Genomic DNA, 19,069 nt, shown 5'->3' with positions numbered 1-19,069 from the left:
GACAGATGGTTGAAAGTGGCCGTTGGCTTTTTGAAAGTACAGCCACTGATTGGTCAGCAGACAATTACGCCACACGGCATGATTTGGATAAGACTAAGGCTTGGGAATCACAGATTTGCATAACGTTACGGCTGGTGATGGCTAATTGGTCGGCCGGGAATCACGCCACATGACATTTGCATAGTGTACGGTTCAGTAAGCAGTAATTGGTCATCGAGTCCGATGTTTCCGCTATAAAAAGGCGACATTTCGACACACCGGATATACGTCACTGTCGTCTAAGTTCGACTTGGAAAATTTTTTGTTCAATAATAAATGTGAATTCTTCTTCCTGGAAAAAATAAGACTTTCAATGAAAATAAGACCTAGCGCATTTTTCAAAGCAAAAATTAATATAAGACACTGTCTTATTTTCGGGGAAACACGGTAGCAGCATCAAGGATATAAAATTTCAAGAGCGAATCTCACGACTAAAGTGCTAATAATAATAATAATAATTGCTTTGTTTTTATTAATAAAATCTTAAAATAATTTCTCATTTAATATTATCATTTTTGAATTTTTCGAAATAAATATTAAAATATAAAAAGTATCCGCTAGAGGGATTTGGACAGGACAGAATGTCTTCGGCTACAAGAACGTGGAAGGTGAAGTATTTTAAATTTTCTTTTTATACGTAAAAGTATTAAAAATGAAAAACAATTTTAATTCTAGAAAAATTAAATTTATTTTAATGTGTACACTTTTTCAATCACATCGGACTCCATTATTTTAACCACTTATTTTTTTTTATATACATAAATATTCAAAGAAGACAATTTCCAAAAACATGCTTCACATCTCTTTAAATGACACACACACATCAAGTCTTACAAGTCTCACCCAAAATTCATTTTATTATTATTATTATTATTATTTAAAGCCATTTATAGAAAAACAGGTATTTTGGGAACAATAATACCATCTCTAAGAACTAAAATAATATCAAAAATAATAAATATAAATGAACAAAACAACACTAGGATTAAAATAACAGTTTAATCTTTATTTTCATCTTCAAAGCTAGACAAATTACTGTTTAAATTCTACCTAGGTAACCCCAATGGTGGCACTTCGGTTACGTTAGGTTAGATTAACTATATTCTTAGTAGACGTTTCCTTTCTTTTTTTATTTTGTTCAAGAACTATCGTGAATCAATAACTAGCGACGTTAAACGCTCGGCGACCTGCCGCGGCTCCCCTCAGGGAGCACAAACAGTCGGAAGTGTGGCCGTTGGAGCTACCTCGGTAGAATTTGATCAAATTACCATCTGAAAACTGTTTAAGAAGATAAATAACCATATTTCAATCAATCAATGCTTTATTGTGTGAACCTTAATTCTTTACAAGGGGGTAACAGAAACAAAAATTAGTGATGATATCTAACAAGTTAATTGTTTAGTACAAAATAACACAAAGTAAAATATAAGAGTAATAATCAGTTTTTGAAAAGAACAATATATTAATAATATCTTTCCAAGATTTAAACCTGATTAAATGCCTGTCTCTACTAACTTTAAATTTAACACAATGAAGAAATACATGTCTCTAAGTTCTGTATACTTGCATAATACAGTGACTATGTGTTTTTTTGGGATCTATTGTTAATCTGCTATTATATGTTAAGATATAATTTTGATCGCATCTCAAATGAAGAATTAATAATTCATGTCCATAAGCAAATAATGTTGACAAGTAAATGTTTTAATGCTACAATATAATTGAAAGTGCTTATTCTTTTCTAACAGAGACCAATCTTCTTGTATGCTTCAACACGGTTTTATGATTAATGGTTGATAACATTCGATCGAATGAGGATCCTGAGATACCCGTAGAAAAGAAAAACCATGTCGATCCAACAATTTTACAATGCTGACATCCAATTATATGTCATTTGTCATTGAACAACAGAGTTAATTTTTGCTCTTGAGAGAATAGGCCACATATTACTCTATGCCATTTTGGCTTAACGTATCTATAATTTTTAGCTTGTAAGAATCGTCCAGAAGACGAAAATAAAACTCCCGGGTATATGTAATTTGAAACAACTTGTAAAGATTGATTGTTAAGAAATCATCTTTCTCTGGGTGACATTCGACCTCTCTTCTTGACGTATTTCACTCGGTCACTTATGAGGGTGAAAACAAAATAACAAATTCTAATTGAAATTTCAACCTTTAACACATAAGTCATACTCTGATTTTGAGATAAGATGTACCTTTTCTACGTTTTCCCAAAAAGTATATTTGCCAGCAAATATGGTTATTTAAAAAATTTCTGGATATTAAAATCCAAGAATATTCAAAAATGTTTTTGATTTTTTTTTTATCTTAGATAATTGTAAATGAAAAATCAAGTCTATTCTCCATGAAATAGTAATAATTTATTTCTATTGTTTGATATGTTGTACTCGGAAAGTCTCAATCAATCAAAAATAGTTATGTATTTTTTAGTAGCCCATGTTATTTGCAATAGTTGGGAAATGTTTTAAGAATCAAATCCTTTGACATTTTCTAATAATGATATTCATAATTATTTACCAGCAGAAGTAGATAAAAGAATATAGATTAATTTTTTTTTCAAAATGTTTCAAGTAATTATATGATGATAAAAGAAATTGCAGTACATTTTGTGACCGCAGGGTCGGCACCTCTTTGGCGCCCTGTCAGGATGACACCACTGCGTCTTGTAGACACAGAAAAATTTTATTGTCCGTTTATTTGGTTACGCGAACAGTCGCGTTTGTGGACTTTTAGTTCCGGGATGGAGGCGTAACGAGAGAATCAGAGGGAGAACACTCTACATAATCTATACATAATGCCCGTTTATTGTGCATACTATATACAATCGGTTCAATGAACATATCTATTTTTGCCCGGTTACCTGTATTCCTGAGAGAGAGAGCTCACATGAATTTCGCGTGAGGATACCTTGGTTTGAATCGTCGATTAGTGACTTCACAAAGTTCTTTTGAACGTTGAAACGCTTTTCCCAGTTGCACAAAGTTCTTTCGAACATTGTTGGGCGTAGTCCTTCCGAACAGTGGCGATTAGATGAGTTCCGGGTAGCGGCTAATCTGTTCACGTAAATTGCACAGTGCACCAATTTTCAGAGACTGACTCTTACGTATCAACCCCTCCTTTTTATAAAGGGGGTCTCGTTGGGTTTTTTCCACTGCCTTATTAGGACTGTTTTTTCACCACTGACCAACAGTCTTTTCGAGATTTTGGGTGACACATTCGATGTATCATACTTGACAAGGAACTAAGTTCGTGGGAAAAGATTTTTATGTTCTTTTTTTATATCGGTTTGAAATTTATTTCTTTACACTTTTCCTCCCTCAACAAAAATTTATTTATCAATTTATTCCCTAAATTCGACTCTCACAATTTTATTTTAAGGAAATCGTAGGAAGTATTAAAATTTCTGAATATGTATTCATTATATTATTTGTTCCAACGATGGCATCTTTACTAGTGGTGTTCAATATCATGAAATTATAATTGATCTATATGAATTATATCAGTATAGTTCTATATCAATAGCAACTATAACAAATTACTTAAACAGCTTTATTTCTAAAACGTACCATTTATTTAAGCTCGGTTTGTACACAGAATTAATTTTGCAAATTATATTTTAATTTTTAATTATGTATTTTTGTTGGCTTAATAGAAATTTATAATGATTGTCAGAAAACTTAAGAATATTTTTCATTTATTGTAAATTTTTGTTAGTATTTTTCTTCTCTAATTTTTATCCAATTGGTCTATCAGATTTAAATAGTGGTATATTAAAGAGAATGAATCTATCACAAAATATTGTTAGCGCTGTATTGTCAGATATGGGACAGCTTCCACGGCAAAAATATTTGATTCGCGTAAAGCAGCCATATTATACGCATTCGCTTTACAGAGCACCAACCTCACGCAGTTTAGCTCGAGGATGCTACACACCAAAATGTCATTTAATGCTTCCAATGATTCTATCCAGATCCAGAGCAGCTTCCCTATATCAAATGTAACCACACACCACTGAAATACAGTACACTTACAATAAAAAGCTACAAAAATTCATCAGAAAGTAAAGATACCAAACTGAACTGAGTATTTCATATCATAATGATGATTAAAGAATAGGTAAAATCCAGAGCTCTTTATAGAAAAAATTATCGGGTAAATCTCGACTGTATTTGGTTTACATAACTTCCTTTGTCGGTTTTGATTTCTGGGAAAAATTTTACTTCAGAATTCAGATACTAGGGTACAGTTTGGAGCTGCTTTTCCCTTAACATGCATATTATGAACATTTTCTAATGAATTTTGCAAGTTAAAGTGTAATGATTTTATTTGTTATAGACTTGATTGCAGACGTGGAATTGACAATCTTGTATAGATAAAAATGTAAAATTTTTTCCAAAATTTTTCACACTGCCATGTAGGGTATGTCTACTCGCCACAATATTCCACATGCACTATTGTTGGCATGAGAATTTTTCCTTCTATGCTCTGCTACTGCAGTAACATTATTAGAAGGTCCAATTGTTATGTGAATGTGACCCAGTCTCCAGTCTGCAAAATCATTTTCATAAGATTTATAAAGGGATAACTAAGAACTGAAATTTCTTCAGTGTCAAGTTAGCATCATTGTTTTATTATAGTTTGTCTGATCATGCATTACTTATTAAAATAAGTACCATGACTTTTCAATTGTCAAAGAATTGTGAAAAATATTTTATCACTCCTTTTATATCTAAAACTCATTAGATGATGATTGTAGTAATAATTTACATATTAAGACAGACAGACAGCAGTGCAAAATTTCATTCTAGCAGATGAATTTTGAAACTTTCCCAAAAATTGAAACTGCATATTCAGGACAGTGTGTATATGAAATTTGGTTGAGATTGATGTAATAGTTCTTTCTACAGAGAGCTCTGAATACCTACTTTTTGATATGATCACTTTGTAGGTAAAAAAAAGTTTTACATAAGAACTATAAAATACAAAAACTAGTTTTTGCATACTCTCTTATTCAGAAATTCATGAAAAACACTTTAAATTTCTGCATTTTTATCTACATTTAAGAAACTGTAATGTTTAATATCCAATTCTGGAAGACGGTTAATAACTAATCATGTTCTTATATAAACCGACGGTTAGTGAATTAAAATATTCATTATTAATTGCATTGTAACTAACAAAGTTCAGGAAAACTCATCTCTATTGTATTATTTCTATAATTCATTATATATTTTAGCCATTTTTATAGTCAATTTGATTTAATTTTTACCAAATGTTTTTATAGATGGTGAAACCTCACATTCCTCTAATTCGATTTAGGAAAGGAGGACGGCCAATACAAGGTACGAATAAATTTGCTGCGAAACTCTGACGTGCGCAAATACTTTCCTAATTTGACTTTATTTGCAGAACATGTCTCCGAACAGTCGTCGTCTAAAACAAAAAGTGTCGTAGACGAATTTGAATTGCCGGCAAAATATGCACGAAAGCCTCTATCTCATCAAGAAATGGAATTTATAGAAGTATATTAATTAATTTTGAATTCTAAATTAGCAAAAAATTTTATAAATAGGTAAAAGTTTATTTCCTTTTTACTTTTGTAGAGAGGAGGACCAGAATAATTTTGTAAATTATATGATTGCACAATAGGTTTTATTTATCACAGATTTGTGTAATGGAAAGATGAATGGATCTTCAAATCCAACTCTGATTACTTAAAGGCATTCTGTAGATACTTTAATAAATTATTTACATATACAGTTTTTAGAAATTTATCACCATATCAAAATTCGTTTTGTACATTTTGATTTATATCACTTTCGGACAAAAAAAAAATTTATATATCAAACTGTATTTTATTGAAGAAAGAAGAAAATTAAAAAGACAATACCCATACATAAGTGCGTTATTTTGAGATAACCTTCTGTGATAGAAGGGTGAAGACGACATCTTCACGTCACAAATACTACAACGTCCGTAGTAGAATGGAAACATCCTCGTGCCAGTAGATAGTACAGGGATGTTTGCTATTCTTACAAAAAATCACATTTTGTGTGATATTAAAAAAAAAAAAAATAGACTGGTGTCTTCTTACTCAGTTTGACAAAGATCACAACCAGAACCGAATTCTTGCATTCCCCCTCAAAGCATGAAAATAGTCTTAAAATTGTAGAAAGTTAAAGAAAAATTTTTTTGAAGTGTGTGTTCATGCAAAAACGTATCTTTGCAAAAATTGTTAAAGCATACAAATTAGCAGGAGTCAAAGTGAATTAGGTGTTAGCATGCAAGATGTCAAAAAAATAAAATGTGAATGTAATGTTAAATATGGAGAGAAAAGCAATATTAATAGATACAGACAGTGATAAAGCAGTGAAATCTTTAATGCACTGCACAGCAGATGCAAATAGTAAAAAGAAATTGTTTTAAATGGTCACTTTTGTAACCACAATTGATTGTTTTTTTTTTTTTGCCATTCAATTTAACTTAAAACATTGATACAAGTATAAATGATAATTAGGAAATACAACATTGTAAATTATTTGATAATAGATGCTCATTCACTATTCCATTATAAAATATACAAAAGTTTATAGGATACAAACATACTTTTGATAATTTGTGTACAATTTCTTCCTAATAATTTAAAACAAAAAGGTGTCAAAAGAAATTTTTACATCTCGAGTCGATATAACAATGATAATACAATTTTTTTTCCATATATACATATATATTAATGTATATAATCAACACACAGTTTTCGACAATTATATAACAATAACGAAAAATTACTACATAAGGCATTTTGTGTATCCTGATGTGTATGGAAAAAGCATCGAAGAGTGGTTGGCTAAAAATGTAGTTTTGCATTTGCCACTCTCATGGGAATGTAAACGCGTTTAGAAAGATTAATTGCCGATTAAAAAATACGGCAATTACGAGGACTATTTTAAGAACTATAAAACTGTAAGTTTCCAAAAAAACGACTACTGTTTATATCTGGTTACATAGTTTGAATAATTTTTGATAAGAATTAATATGAAGAATTTCCTTAAAAAATAAAATATATAAATTTGTCCATGGATTGTTAATTTTCGAGGAATAAGTATCGTTTGATTATTTCCAAATCTTATAATTTATGTAATTTTCGCATTAATTTACATATTTGATTATGCATAACAACGTGATAAAAAATACAACATATTTACAATTGTCTTTTTTCCTGCGATTTATGGAATCTTAAAAACTGATTTCTAATAAATGCAGTTTGGAGGAATGAAGGATATTAAATACCTGACACGAATAATAGTTTATAAAGTATGATAAAATTTCTTAAACAGTAACAAAAAATCATCACAAAGTATGTAATTACTTTTTTTTTGTTCATATTGTGAAAACCACATTTTTATAAAATATATACTACACCCAACAGAGTACACTTACTAACAATTTCACAACCAACATATACATAAAATAAATTGCAATATATAAATATTATCATCTTTATATAGATCAAAACAAAAAATCTTAATTGATTTGATTTAGAAACTGCTTTTAAAGCTGCATAAATAAAAAAAAATTCTAAATAAATAAAAAATGAAAAAATAGAATTCTGTGGAATGCAAAGTGGAAATAAATAAATAAAAATATCTATCTTTCGAAAGTGTACTTAACAAAATTTCTAAGTATAAATGTGCAGCTTTCGTACACGTTTGATTGACAAGGAAATATTTTCTTTTTTATAATCATAAATTTGATGAATTAGAAGAATTATTCTAAGATATAAAGTTTAGATGATATCTTAATGTTTGAACACCATGTTCATTCTGTCCATAATGTAATCTTTAGCTGGTTCGTAATATTCCCTGCGTAATATGATCATTTCTGGCAATTTGCGAACATCACTGAAAAGTGTGGAGTCTGATTCCATGACAACAATCAAAAGGCACGATAGGATCAGGAGAACAAAGAGGCTAGCCAATACAATAACACGCATGACATATACGTGAGGAGGTAAAGAATTCGAGGAAACAACGAATGGTCCCCTTCTTTTTGGGATTTTTACATCTAGTGGTATATTGTTATCAATGCATCTAGCAGAAAAAGGTATGTGGTTGGATGAGATTTCGGGAATTTCTACGTCAGTCAGATTGTCTTCTAGAGAACTCGGCTGTTCGGGAAGATGATTAGAAATATGAGACGTCGAGAGGTCAGGAGTGTCGGGTTCGGCAAAGGCATCTACTTCCGCGGGGAGAGAGGAGTCAAGAGGTACGAGATCCCTCTCCTCCTCCTTTAGAGTCTCCAGAGCATCCATCGGCAGACTGTTTGCAGTAGGACTCTGAGTAATCGAATTATCGGTCAAAGAATCGTTAGGCTCTATCAGAATGGTACCAGTCATTGGTGTAGAATGATTGGCGTAATTGAGATTTCCAAAATCTGTCAAATATTGAAAAATTTCAGATATCAAATAATTGTTGCACATCATATAAAAACAATTATTATATATATATAAAAATTTTTAAAGAAACAAATGTGTATATACAAGTATATATAAAGAACTATAAGTAGAAATTATAATAATTCATATATTTAAATTGTAAATGGGGAGACAATTTCATTAATAGTAGAGCTAACACTTTTATACACGTAAATGTTTAAAATGTCTTAATACATATTAATATTTGAAAAAATAATGCAGCTTCTTTAATAAACTTGCAATTCTTATTAAACTTAAATTTAAAATATACATAGCCTATTTAATAAAAAAAATTCATCAAATTTATATAAATAAAATTATTTAAATTTTGTATGTAGTCTATAAATCTTTCAAATGGTATCATCAATTTGCTTAAGCTTGTACATTAAGTGTTAATTTCTTTTTATTATATATTTGAAATTATTTCTCCAGTTCATTTATATAAAATGTTTTTATAGATCATTTTAAAATTCCATTCTTTAAAACTGATGGAGCTATTACATATATATTTTTTATTTACAGATTTTTGTTATTTTTTGTGCCTACTTCATTAAGCAGTATTTGAAAGGTAGAAATTTAACATTTGACAAATATGTATAAAATCATCAGTTAAAAAATAGTGCATTATTGCTTATAAATTAAAGTGGATTAATTAATAAGCTATTTTACATGAAAATTGCTTTCTTTTTCTTTCTATGTAATTTTGCTTAAAACTATAAAGTTGAATAAAAACAGTAATATTGTTATGAATTTTCTGAAATATGTATATATCAGTTTGATTAGTTACAAAGAGAATATATTACACTTGTTTGAGACTGTGCAGATTTTTGATTTTTACTGAAGTGAAATCCAAATTTTCTGTTTATGATTTATTTTTATTGTTTTTAAAATCTTAAAAAGTTTTACTGAATAATTTCTACATTCAATAAATAAAAAGAAAGTTTACCATCACCAATCTCTTGAGGAGAAGATGGTGTTGTGTGTGAGTATCCATCTCCTTTATGTCGAAATGAAGACGGTCTTGTTAAACAACGTTGAAAATATGGTGCTTCTCTCTTAATATTCTTCATTTCTTCAACAACTTCTTTTTCAACACGACCACTACATAATAGTTGTTAAAATAAAACATATATATTTTTATTGTATAACAATTATTTGTTATGCTTACTTCCTATAAATTTATAAGAGAAAATATATTTAAAACATTTTTATGTAGAAAAATAGACAAACTTTTCTACATAAAAATGATAAAAGATATTTAATTGTCTTAAGATAATTTAGTTTATTTGATTATTCATAAATAAATTTTTCTTAATTTTATTACTTGTTTCCAAAATTCTACAAATGATTAATGTAATTAAAGTATTTACAATATGAATTTTAATATTTTTTAAATTTAATTCTACATATAAACTCTCGTAAAGAAATCAATATTCCAAGAATTTTGTGAACTTACATTAAATATCATTTGAAAAAGCAAAAAAAAATTGATAAATTCTTAAAATAGCTTAATATTATTTTCTTCATTAAAATTACTTTCACTTATTATTAAGCCATTCAGTTTCTTTATAAAAACCAGGAATGTTTTTTTATGTATCATTTGATTTATGCCTATGAAGCTTACGTTTGAAGAACAATGTAATTTACATCAATTAATTTATAAAATTTCATAGTGTAATTATTTTTTATCCTATTGTATTTATCTAATTGTAGATAAATATAATAATAAAAGTAATACAGTGTTTCTAATTTAAAAAATAATAATTTAGATTATCTTAAGAAAACGTCAAATAGGTTTGAAAACTACATGTGATTTTGTTAAACATTGTAGTCAGCAACTATATAAATAGAATAATTGCTTCCATCAGTGTTAGAAATTTCATCATTTTTCTTTCAATCATCTCTTAAAATAAATATGTAAATAAAACAATATCTTTGTATAGACTTATTCCATTGTATTTTACAGAAATATTCACAAAGCTTAAAATATTTTTCTCAAATGATGAAGAAAGTAATTATTACTAGAGCAATCAGTAACAAAAAATTTCAAATGCTATATTTTTAGACAATAATTTTATTTTAAACAGGGCTGTGGAGTCGTGTAAAAATCTACCGACTCCGACTCAACAGCCCTACCAGGGCTGTGGAAGTCACTTAAAAATCTACCGACTCCAACTCCGACTCTTCCTTACCATCCGACTCCGGCTAAAACATCAAAACTCCATGACTCTGACTCCACAGCCCCGATTTTAAATAAACGTTGAATATAAAAAAATTAATAAGGATAAGTAAATAGTTTCAAAATATTTGAATGCCATTAGGTTTTATGTTAGAAGCAATAAACTAAAATGGTTTCTTTGCTAATATAAACTTTTGCAAATTTTTCTATAAAATATGATGAAACAGTTTGTAGAAAAGTACATAAATAAAAAGAAAGATAAATATCCCAAAAATGTTGAGAGAAAAGAATGAAATTCAACAACACTGACAATTCAAACACAAATGCATTAAAAGGTTTTAAAAGATATGCTACAACTTTGTAGTTGACAATGCTCCCTTTTTTTCAATAGGTGCTGAGAAATTTGCACCATTGTTTAGTGCATGCCCAACATAGTATACATCTGCAAAAGATCTACAGTGAATGTCCTATTACTTTTTGAAATAATTGGTCAGGGAGAGACTTCTTACTACTAAATATATGCATTTCCCACATATTTGAACAGTTCTAGCAAAAAATCCAGCCATTTTCAAGCATTGTGCCCATTGGAACTTTTAATCAGTTAATCAAGAACTGTAACATGCTAAAATTTCAGTAAATTTTGCCAAGGGCCAAAACTCACAAAGACTGTGCACGATTCCATCCCTGATTGATAGATTTGCTAGAATAAGACTCAAATTCTTTCATCATTATCAGATGAATTTAGAAAAAATATTTTAAATAAATTGACAGATATGTAATGACTAGGACAATAAACTGAATAATTATGAATAAGTACCATCTAACTGCCATACTTAAACTGCAAAGTGCAATATTTAATGAATCAATTAGAAGCACATCAAAAACATAAAATTGTTGTAAACTATTTTGCTTTATAGAGTCTTAAAGTAAAATTTACAAATTTTTTACCATTTATTTTCAAATCTTACTGAGAAATAATAATTTGGTTTGTAATTTAAATACAGTATTATTATTACTAAAGTATTATTATAAGTAAAAATATTAGTAATAATATTATTATTACTAAAAATTTTTAAACATAACTTTATACATAATTACCTATAACGAAATTTTGAACCACGAGATAATAATCCTCCTCCTGTTGTAACCTGTGGAACTTCACTGGATGAATTCATCCTAAAAATAAAATTGGATTAATATGAACTATTTGTTTGAATTCAAAATCCATATAATCTCTTCTTATAACAATACTAACAAAACTAAATGTGAATACAGTGGTGCCTTGACTTAAGAGTTTAATTCGTTCTGTGATGGAACTTGTAACTCAAATTACTCTTATGTCAAATTAATTTTCCCCATTGAAATGCCTTTAATCCATTCCGGACCCCCAAAACACCACAATTTTTTTGTTCCATGTTTTTAAATAAGAAAAATGTACTTATAAATAACAAATATTGTATAAAAACAATAGATTGTACTGCAATAAACTGGTTTTGCAGATGTTGCAGCATTTTCTGCATAGATAAAGAAAGAAAAGATGGAAAATTTGAGAAATGAGAGACAGTGGTGCCTCAGCACACAACATGGAAGTGAACTAATACCGATGTCACTTGATCACTTGTTTTTCTGTAAGCTAGCCTGTCAGACATTGGAAGAGTAATGAAAATGACGAAATTACAGTAGTTTTCCCATCTTCTTTTTCTTAATCTATGGTTTACTGTGGCATTCGCTGAGCCAACTAGTGGGGTATCTGAAGCTGGCTCGTAACCCAAATTTAGCTCTCAACTCAAAGCAAAAAATTGGCCAAGAGACAGCTTGTATTTCAAAAAATTCGTAAGTTGGGTCACTTGTAAGCCAAGATACCACTGTACTTATTATTAAGATTTTTAATCTAATTTTTATTATGAATGCATTTATGATTACTGCAAAATTTTAAAATTAATTACAAGAGGGAATATACAGGGTATCCTATTTTAATCAATGTATGGAATATCTTGAGAAATTTGCATCCTACAAAAAACATGTTCAGACAAAATTTTTACTGTATCAAGGGGACCACGAGATGATGCTGTTGGTTTCTCAATAGATAATACTACAACTCCTGGTCAAAAGTATGGAATAATGTTATAAATTCCTGCATCACAACATTTCAAAGGCAAGTTTTAAAAAATATTTAATGTTTGCTTGTTGATTTCTTATGCAAATTTTGAGAAGCTATATTTGCATAAACATATGCTAAAATGAAATCAGTTTTATGTATTATAAAAAAAGTATGATTCATTTTACTAATCAAGAGTAGAGACAAAATATGGAATACTAGCATAGTAGAGAAAAAAGTTTAGAATATGATGGGCATGTTCCATATTAAAGTTAATTTAGTGACACTGTTATTGTGACACACTTTCAGATTGACTGTACTAGTACTTAATGTTCGCATTCTAAAACCATGCCAAAAATACTAGAACTGAGTGATGCAAAGTAAGAGATGATAATTTCATATTACAAGCATGGTGAAAAGCAGCAGATAATTGCAAACATGTACAATGTACACAAAGTGCAGTGTCTAAAATTATAGCTAAATATAAAGCACAAGGAACTGTCTCCAATCAACATAGATGTGGACGACCCCACATAACTATGGCATGAGAAGACAAATCTTCCTCCTTTAATGATTCTGATGAGATTTCTAAGATTCCAGAGAGATAAATGGAAAGCAGCTGGTACAGATGTGTCTTTTCAGATACATCAGAACAACTTGCAGAAGGTTAAATGAACATGGCTACATATCTAGAAAAGCAAAGAAGAAACCATATCTGACTGAGAAGTATAAAAAACTGTCTGCAGTGGGCAAAGGCCAACCAGAATTGGGATTTGATGCATTGGAAACAAGTTATATTCACTGACAAGTCACATATTTGCCTGGAATATGGAGATAACAATGGTATCAAAGTTTAGAGAAAACACAATGAAAAGTTTCTATTAGAATGACTTCTTTCAAAAACAAAATTTCCAGATGGAGTTACTGTTTGGGGTGCCATGACTGCAGCAGGACCTGGACATTTGGAAACACTACAATAGTACAGTGAATACAGAGGTTTACTTGGAAATTTTAGACAATTTTGTGCTAAAAACAGCAGAGGAACACTTTGGTGATTCTGATTTTATCTATCAAGATGACAACGCATCTTTCCACCATGCTAAAACAGTATTCCAATGATTCCTGAACAAAAACATTTCACATTTAGATTGGCCACCAAACAGCCCGGATTTAAATCCAATAGAGAATTTGTGGAGATTTTGAAGAAAATGGTTTAAAAAAAATAAATAAACTGGCTTCATTGTCCAAATTGAAGAGTGCTATTCAAACCAGCTTGGCAGAAATATCTGCAGACTTATATGAAAAGTTAGTTGCTTCAATACCAAGATGTATTAAAGCAGTTATAAATGCCAAAGGTGGTCCCATGCAGTAGTAATTTACTTTATACTTATGTCTCTGTAATTACTATATTCCATATTTTTGTCTGATGTTGCTAAAGTGTTGGGTGTGCTGTTTGTTAAATTTTTTTTATATATATTTCTAGTCTAATTTATAATTATTCTTTATAAACAATATTAGCTTTACATACATGTGACTAAACTTTAATAATAAAAAAATTTAATATAGAATTAAACAATAGTTAAACAAAAGAAAATAAAATATTGTAATTTAAAACAACGAGAAACAAAACAATGGAAAATATCTTTAAAAATAGTCAGATGACACTTAAAATCAATAGTTTAGATGCTGTGAAATGACATGCTATGTTGCACAGATGATCAAACTTAAATTTTTCATAAAACATAAAAGATTTCATTTTTGAAATTTTAAAATTGTTTTCAGTAATATATTCAACATTCCCTACATATTGCACCATTTCTCATTTCTATAATAAATCTGCTTTCATCCAACATTCTTTGTTAGTAATTCAATGGGATTTATTGTAATTTTATTATTTAACTTTTTCTAAGTGTCTCTTAATCAGTAAATTTAATTCTATAATTGATTTAAAACCAACCAATATGCAAATTAAACTAGTTTAACTTATTAAATTTACATGTTTAATGACTTTCTTTTCTTAGGCATTATTAAATATGCAAAATTAAGAAACTGAATACTAAAAATATGTATTCATTGCTATAAACAAAAACACTCAACCTTTCAGATTTTTTTACAAAATAAATTAAACCATTTTCATCTTACAAAACTTGTTTTCAAACCATTAATAATATTTAATTGATATATAAAAAATATTTGCACCAGTCAAAAGATAGCATTTACTTTCAATAATAATAAAAATGTTATCTATAAAATGAAAATACCAGAAATGCTAAAAATATTTAAAATAGCCTAAATTTTTTAAAATTGGTCCTTGCCACTTAGAAAGTGAGCCAATTATCGTAAGATACTTTTATTCAGAACTGCTTTTGTTATTTAAAAGTGTAAAACTTGAAATATTAGTACAGTAGAGTCTCGAAAACTTGGCACTCGATAACCTGGCAGTCCGGATAACTCGGCCACACTCTGGCAGGGCAAAAAAATCCTTAGTTAATTCATTTTCATTATAGACAGCTTTATGCCTCAAAGTATTTTTCTGAGGTCTGTCTTATCAGGTAAATTACTGTACACAGTGTATTCATTAATTTTCATTTTCATGTAGTAAAGGCTCTATGCCTTCATAAAGGACGTACTTTTCCTTTGTTTAAGGGTATTTGGGCAGTTTATTCTCTGTTGTATTCTCAAGTAAACAATACATACAAGTACAGTACAGTATTTTCCGAGGAAACACTCATACTTATTTTTTTCAACCCCATTCCCGATAACCCGGCATTTTCACAAACTCGGCCACCCTTCGGTCCACATTAGGCCGAGTTTTCGAGACTCTACTATATTAAGCTTAAAATTATTATTTTTTTAATTCTTTAAAATCTGCTTATAACTCAATTTCTCTACAAATATTCTTTGTTTTAATCCAAATTACTCATTTTCTTTGAATTACAGTTACAAAATACTTTCATTATAACTACTTTTTAATTTGACTCAATGTAAAATATTGAATTCTACATTTATTATAGTATCACTAATTTTATTCTGAATGTAATGATTAAGTGATTAATAATGATAAGACGATTTACGTGAAGAAATATCTTTGTTCAACAGCACATCTCCATAAATGAAGGCAAGCAGCTTGAGTTGGACATTTAAATCCAATCAGATGTTTTTTCTGAAATTAAAATAAATAAGAATAAAATGATTAGAGAGGAAAAGTGGAGTAGGATGACGTTTGTTTTCACTTTTACTTTTATGAACAAGCGTCATCAATTTGCTGTAAAATTCAAGCAAAGGCCTAATATTGTTGATATGTAACATTATTATATGCAGAAAAGTACAAGAATAATCAATGTTTGAAAATTTAGTCTAAAAAATTTATTTAATGACGTTATTTTATTTTAAAAAATATTTTATTCATAGTAACGCGTCTGAATTTATATATAAATTTGTCGAAAAAATTTGTCATTTTTGAGATTGTCATTTAATTTCAACAGATTAGTCATATTACATAGTAATTGGAAAGAATAATGAACTATTTAATCTATTCATTATTATTATTATGTTAATCAAATCTATTTTTATAATAAAGAAATTATTTAAGAGTTTATTTATTAGCAATATATCAATATTTTCGATTTTGTATATAATATAAGAATTATGGAATAAAATAACAACGTTTAGCCAAACATTGTTATTTTATTCCATAATTCTTATATTTATCATTATTTTATTTTTAAATTTTTGCAAACTAATTAAATCTGTAATATTAAATAATATAGTACTTAATTTAATTATTACAGATTATGTTATATTAGGTTAGATGAATAAATGTGATATAGGCCTATCAAATTATCGAAAAAATTCCTAAGAATCAATTAACAATGATTATTTTTCATTCTTTTCTTTATTAAAACGCACGCGACATCACAATATCCCAAGAGTTAATTCGAACAAATTTAATCATCGTATTTTGTCTCGCTNTCCCATGCAATAGTAATTTACTTTATACTTATGTCTCTGTAATTACTATATTCCATATTTTTGTCTGATGTTGCTAAAGTGTTAGGTGTGCTGTTTGTTAAATTTTTTTTATATATATTTCTAGTCTAATTTATAATTATTCTTTATAAACAATATTAGCTTTACATACATGTGACTAAACTTTAATAATAAAAAAATTTAATATAGAATTAAACAATAGTTAAACAAAAGAAAATAAAATATTGTAATTTAAAACAACGAGAAACAAAACAATGGAAAATATCTTTAAAAATAGTCAGATGACACTTAAAATCAATAGTTTAGATGCTGTGAAATGACATGCTATGTTGCACAGATGATCAAACTTAAATTTTTCATAAAACATAAAAGATTTCATTTTTGAAATTTTAAAATTGTTTTCAGTAATATATTCAACATTCCCTACATATTGCACCATTTCTCATTTCTATAATAAATCTGCTTTCATCCAACATTCTTTGTTAGTAATTCAATGGGATTTATTGTAATTTTATTATTTAACTTTTTCTAAGTGTCTCTTAATCAGTAAATTTAATTCTATAATTGATTTAAAACCAACCAATATGCAAATTAAACTAGTTTAACTTATTAAATTTACATGTTTAATGACTTTCTTTTCTTAGGCATTATTAAATATGCAAAATTAAGAAACTGAATACTAAAAATATGTATTCATTGCTATAAACAAAAACACTCAACCTTTCAGATTTTTTTACAAAATAAATTAAACCATTTTCATCTTACAAAACTTGTTTTCAAACCATTAATAATATTTAATTGATATATAAAAAATATTTGCACCAGTCAAAAGATAGCATTTACTTTCAATAATAATAAAAATGTTATCTATAAAATGAAAATACCAGAAATGCTAAAAATATTTAAAATAGCATAAATTTTTTAAAATTGGTCCTTGCCACTTAGAAAGTGAGCCAATTATCGTAAGATACTTTTATTCAGAACTGCTTTTGTTATTTAAAAGTGTAAAACTTGAAATATTAGTACAGTAGAGTCTCGAAAACTTGGCACTCGATAACCTGGCAGTCCGGATAACTCGGCCACACTCTGGCAGGGCAAAAAAATCCTTAGTTAATTAATTTTCATTATAGACAGCTTTATAAAAGTATAAAAGCTCTCATAAAGTATTTTTCTGAGGTCTGTCTTATCAGGTAAATTACTGTACACAGTGTATTCATTAATTTTCATTTTCATGTAGTAAAGGCTCTATGCCTTCATAAAGGACGTACTTTTCCTTTGTTTAAGGGTATTTGGGCAGTTTATTCTCTGTTGTATTCTCAAGTAAACAATACATACAAGTACAGTACAGTATTTTCCGAGGAAACACTCATACTTATTTTTTTCAACCCCATTCCCGATAACCCGGCATTTTCACAAACTCGGCCACCCTTCGGTCCACATTAGGCCGAGTTTTCGAGACTCTACTATATTAAGCTTAAAATTATTATTTTTTTAATTCTTTAAAATCTGCTTATAACTCAATTTCTCTACAAATATTCTTTGTTTTAATCCAAATTACTCATTTTCTTTGAATTACAGTTACAAAATACTTTCATTATAACTACTTTTTAATTTGACTCAATGTAAAATATTGAATTCTACATTTATTATAGTATCACTAATTTTATTCTGAATGTAATGATTAAGTGATTAATAATGATAAGACGATTTACGTGAAGAAATATCTTTGTTCAACAGCACATCTCCATAAATGAAGGCAAGCAGCTTGAGTTGGACATTTAAATCCAATCAGATGTTTTTTCTGAAATTAAAATAAATAAGAATAAAATGATATATTTCATAAATAAAAAAATAGGAAAAGAAATAGAAGAACTTTACAATACCTTTGTCCTAGAATCCTGTTAGGAGGGGGAAAAAATTAAAATTATTTATATTGAAATTCCAATTAAGTCTAGCTAATTTTAATTTAATCAATTGTTTCTTGTTTAATTTTCTATTTAAAAAAAAAATTATAATTTGAAAGCCATTAATTTTGAATATTATATTATATTTTTTAAAATTTCAATTATCATTCCATGTTGAAGAAACTGTTTGGTATCTTCTGGATAAATTGCTGTGAAGCTTATATTAGTGTTTATTATTAATAATATTATGTAATACTATTGGTAATGTTTTGTCTGATACTGACTATGAGGAGCTATCTAAGATGATATTGAAACAAAACAAAAACAGTAGCAAAGAAAGTTATTGAGCTGCAATTTAAAAAA

At 28.3% G+C, this 19,069-nt stretch overlaps 2 protein-coding genes across 3 annotated transcripts in view; one reads left to right on the top strand and one right to left on the bottom strand.

Moving 5' to 3' along the window:
- Positions 1–497: 497 nt before the first annotated feature.
- Positions 498–9,205, top strand: LOC111631467 (28S ribosomal protein S36, mitochondrial-like). Its single transcript, XM_023375713.1, has 4 exons — positions 498–647; positions 5,347–5,404; positions 5,472–5,584; positions 9,058–9,205. Exons 1-4 carry the CDS (start codon positions 621–623, stop codon positions 9,133–9,135), a joined length of 276 nt encoding a protein of 91 aa, XP_023231481.1. The 5' UTR covers positions 498–620; the 3' UTR covers positions 9,136–9,205.
- LOC111631466 (FERM domain-containing protein 5-like) overlaps positions 6,425–19,069 on the bottom strand; it is a 50,122-nt gene continuing 37,477 nt past the window's right edge. The window contains exons 10-14 of one of the 2 annotated variants that reach the window (XM_023375711.1): positions 18,686–18,700; positions 18,515–18,603; positions 11,813–11,890; positions 9,482–9,636; positions 6,425–8,495 (exon numbers count right to left, since the gene is read on the bottom strand). In XM_023375711.1, coding sequence (XP_023231479.1) covers positions 7,861–8,495; positions 9,482–9,636; positions 11,813–11,890; positions 18,515–18,603; positions 18,686–18,700 — 972 coding nt within the window. In that variant the 3' untranslated portion in view covers positions 6,425–7,860. The remainder of the gene's footprint in view (positions 8,496–9,481; positions 9,637–11,812; positions 11,891–18,514; positions 18,604–18,685; positions 18,701–19,069) is intronic. The other variant, XM_023375712.1, reaches the window with a different exon arrangement.

The sequence above is a fragment of the Centruroides sculpturatus genome, unplaced genomic scaffold, assembly GCF_000671375.1.
Source record: "Centruroides sculpturatus isolate CEXI.00-Female unplaced genomic scaffold, Cexi_2.0 scaffold519, whole genome shotgun sequence".
Lineage (NCBI taxonomy): Eukaryota > Metazoa > Arthropoda > Arachnida > Scorpiones > Buthidae > Centruroides > Centruroides sculpturatus.
This window is presented reverse-complemented; position numbering and strand designations above follow the sequence as displayed.

Coding starts and splice junctions, on each gene's coding strand:
- LOC111631467 (XM_023375713.1), top strand. CDS start 621: ATGTCTTCGGCTACAAGAACGTGGAAG. Junction 5,405..5,471: donor AGGAGGACGGCCAATACAAG/GTACGAATAAAT, acceptor CTTTATTTGCAG/AACATGTCTCCGAACAGTCG. Junction 5,585..9,057: donor AAGAAATGGAATTTATAGAA/GTATATTAATTA, acceptor TTTTATTTACAG/ATTTTTGTTATTTTTTGTGC.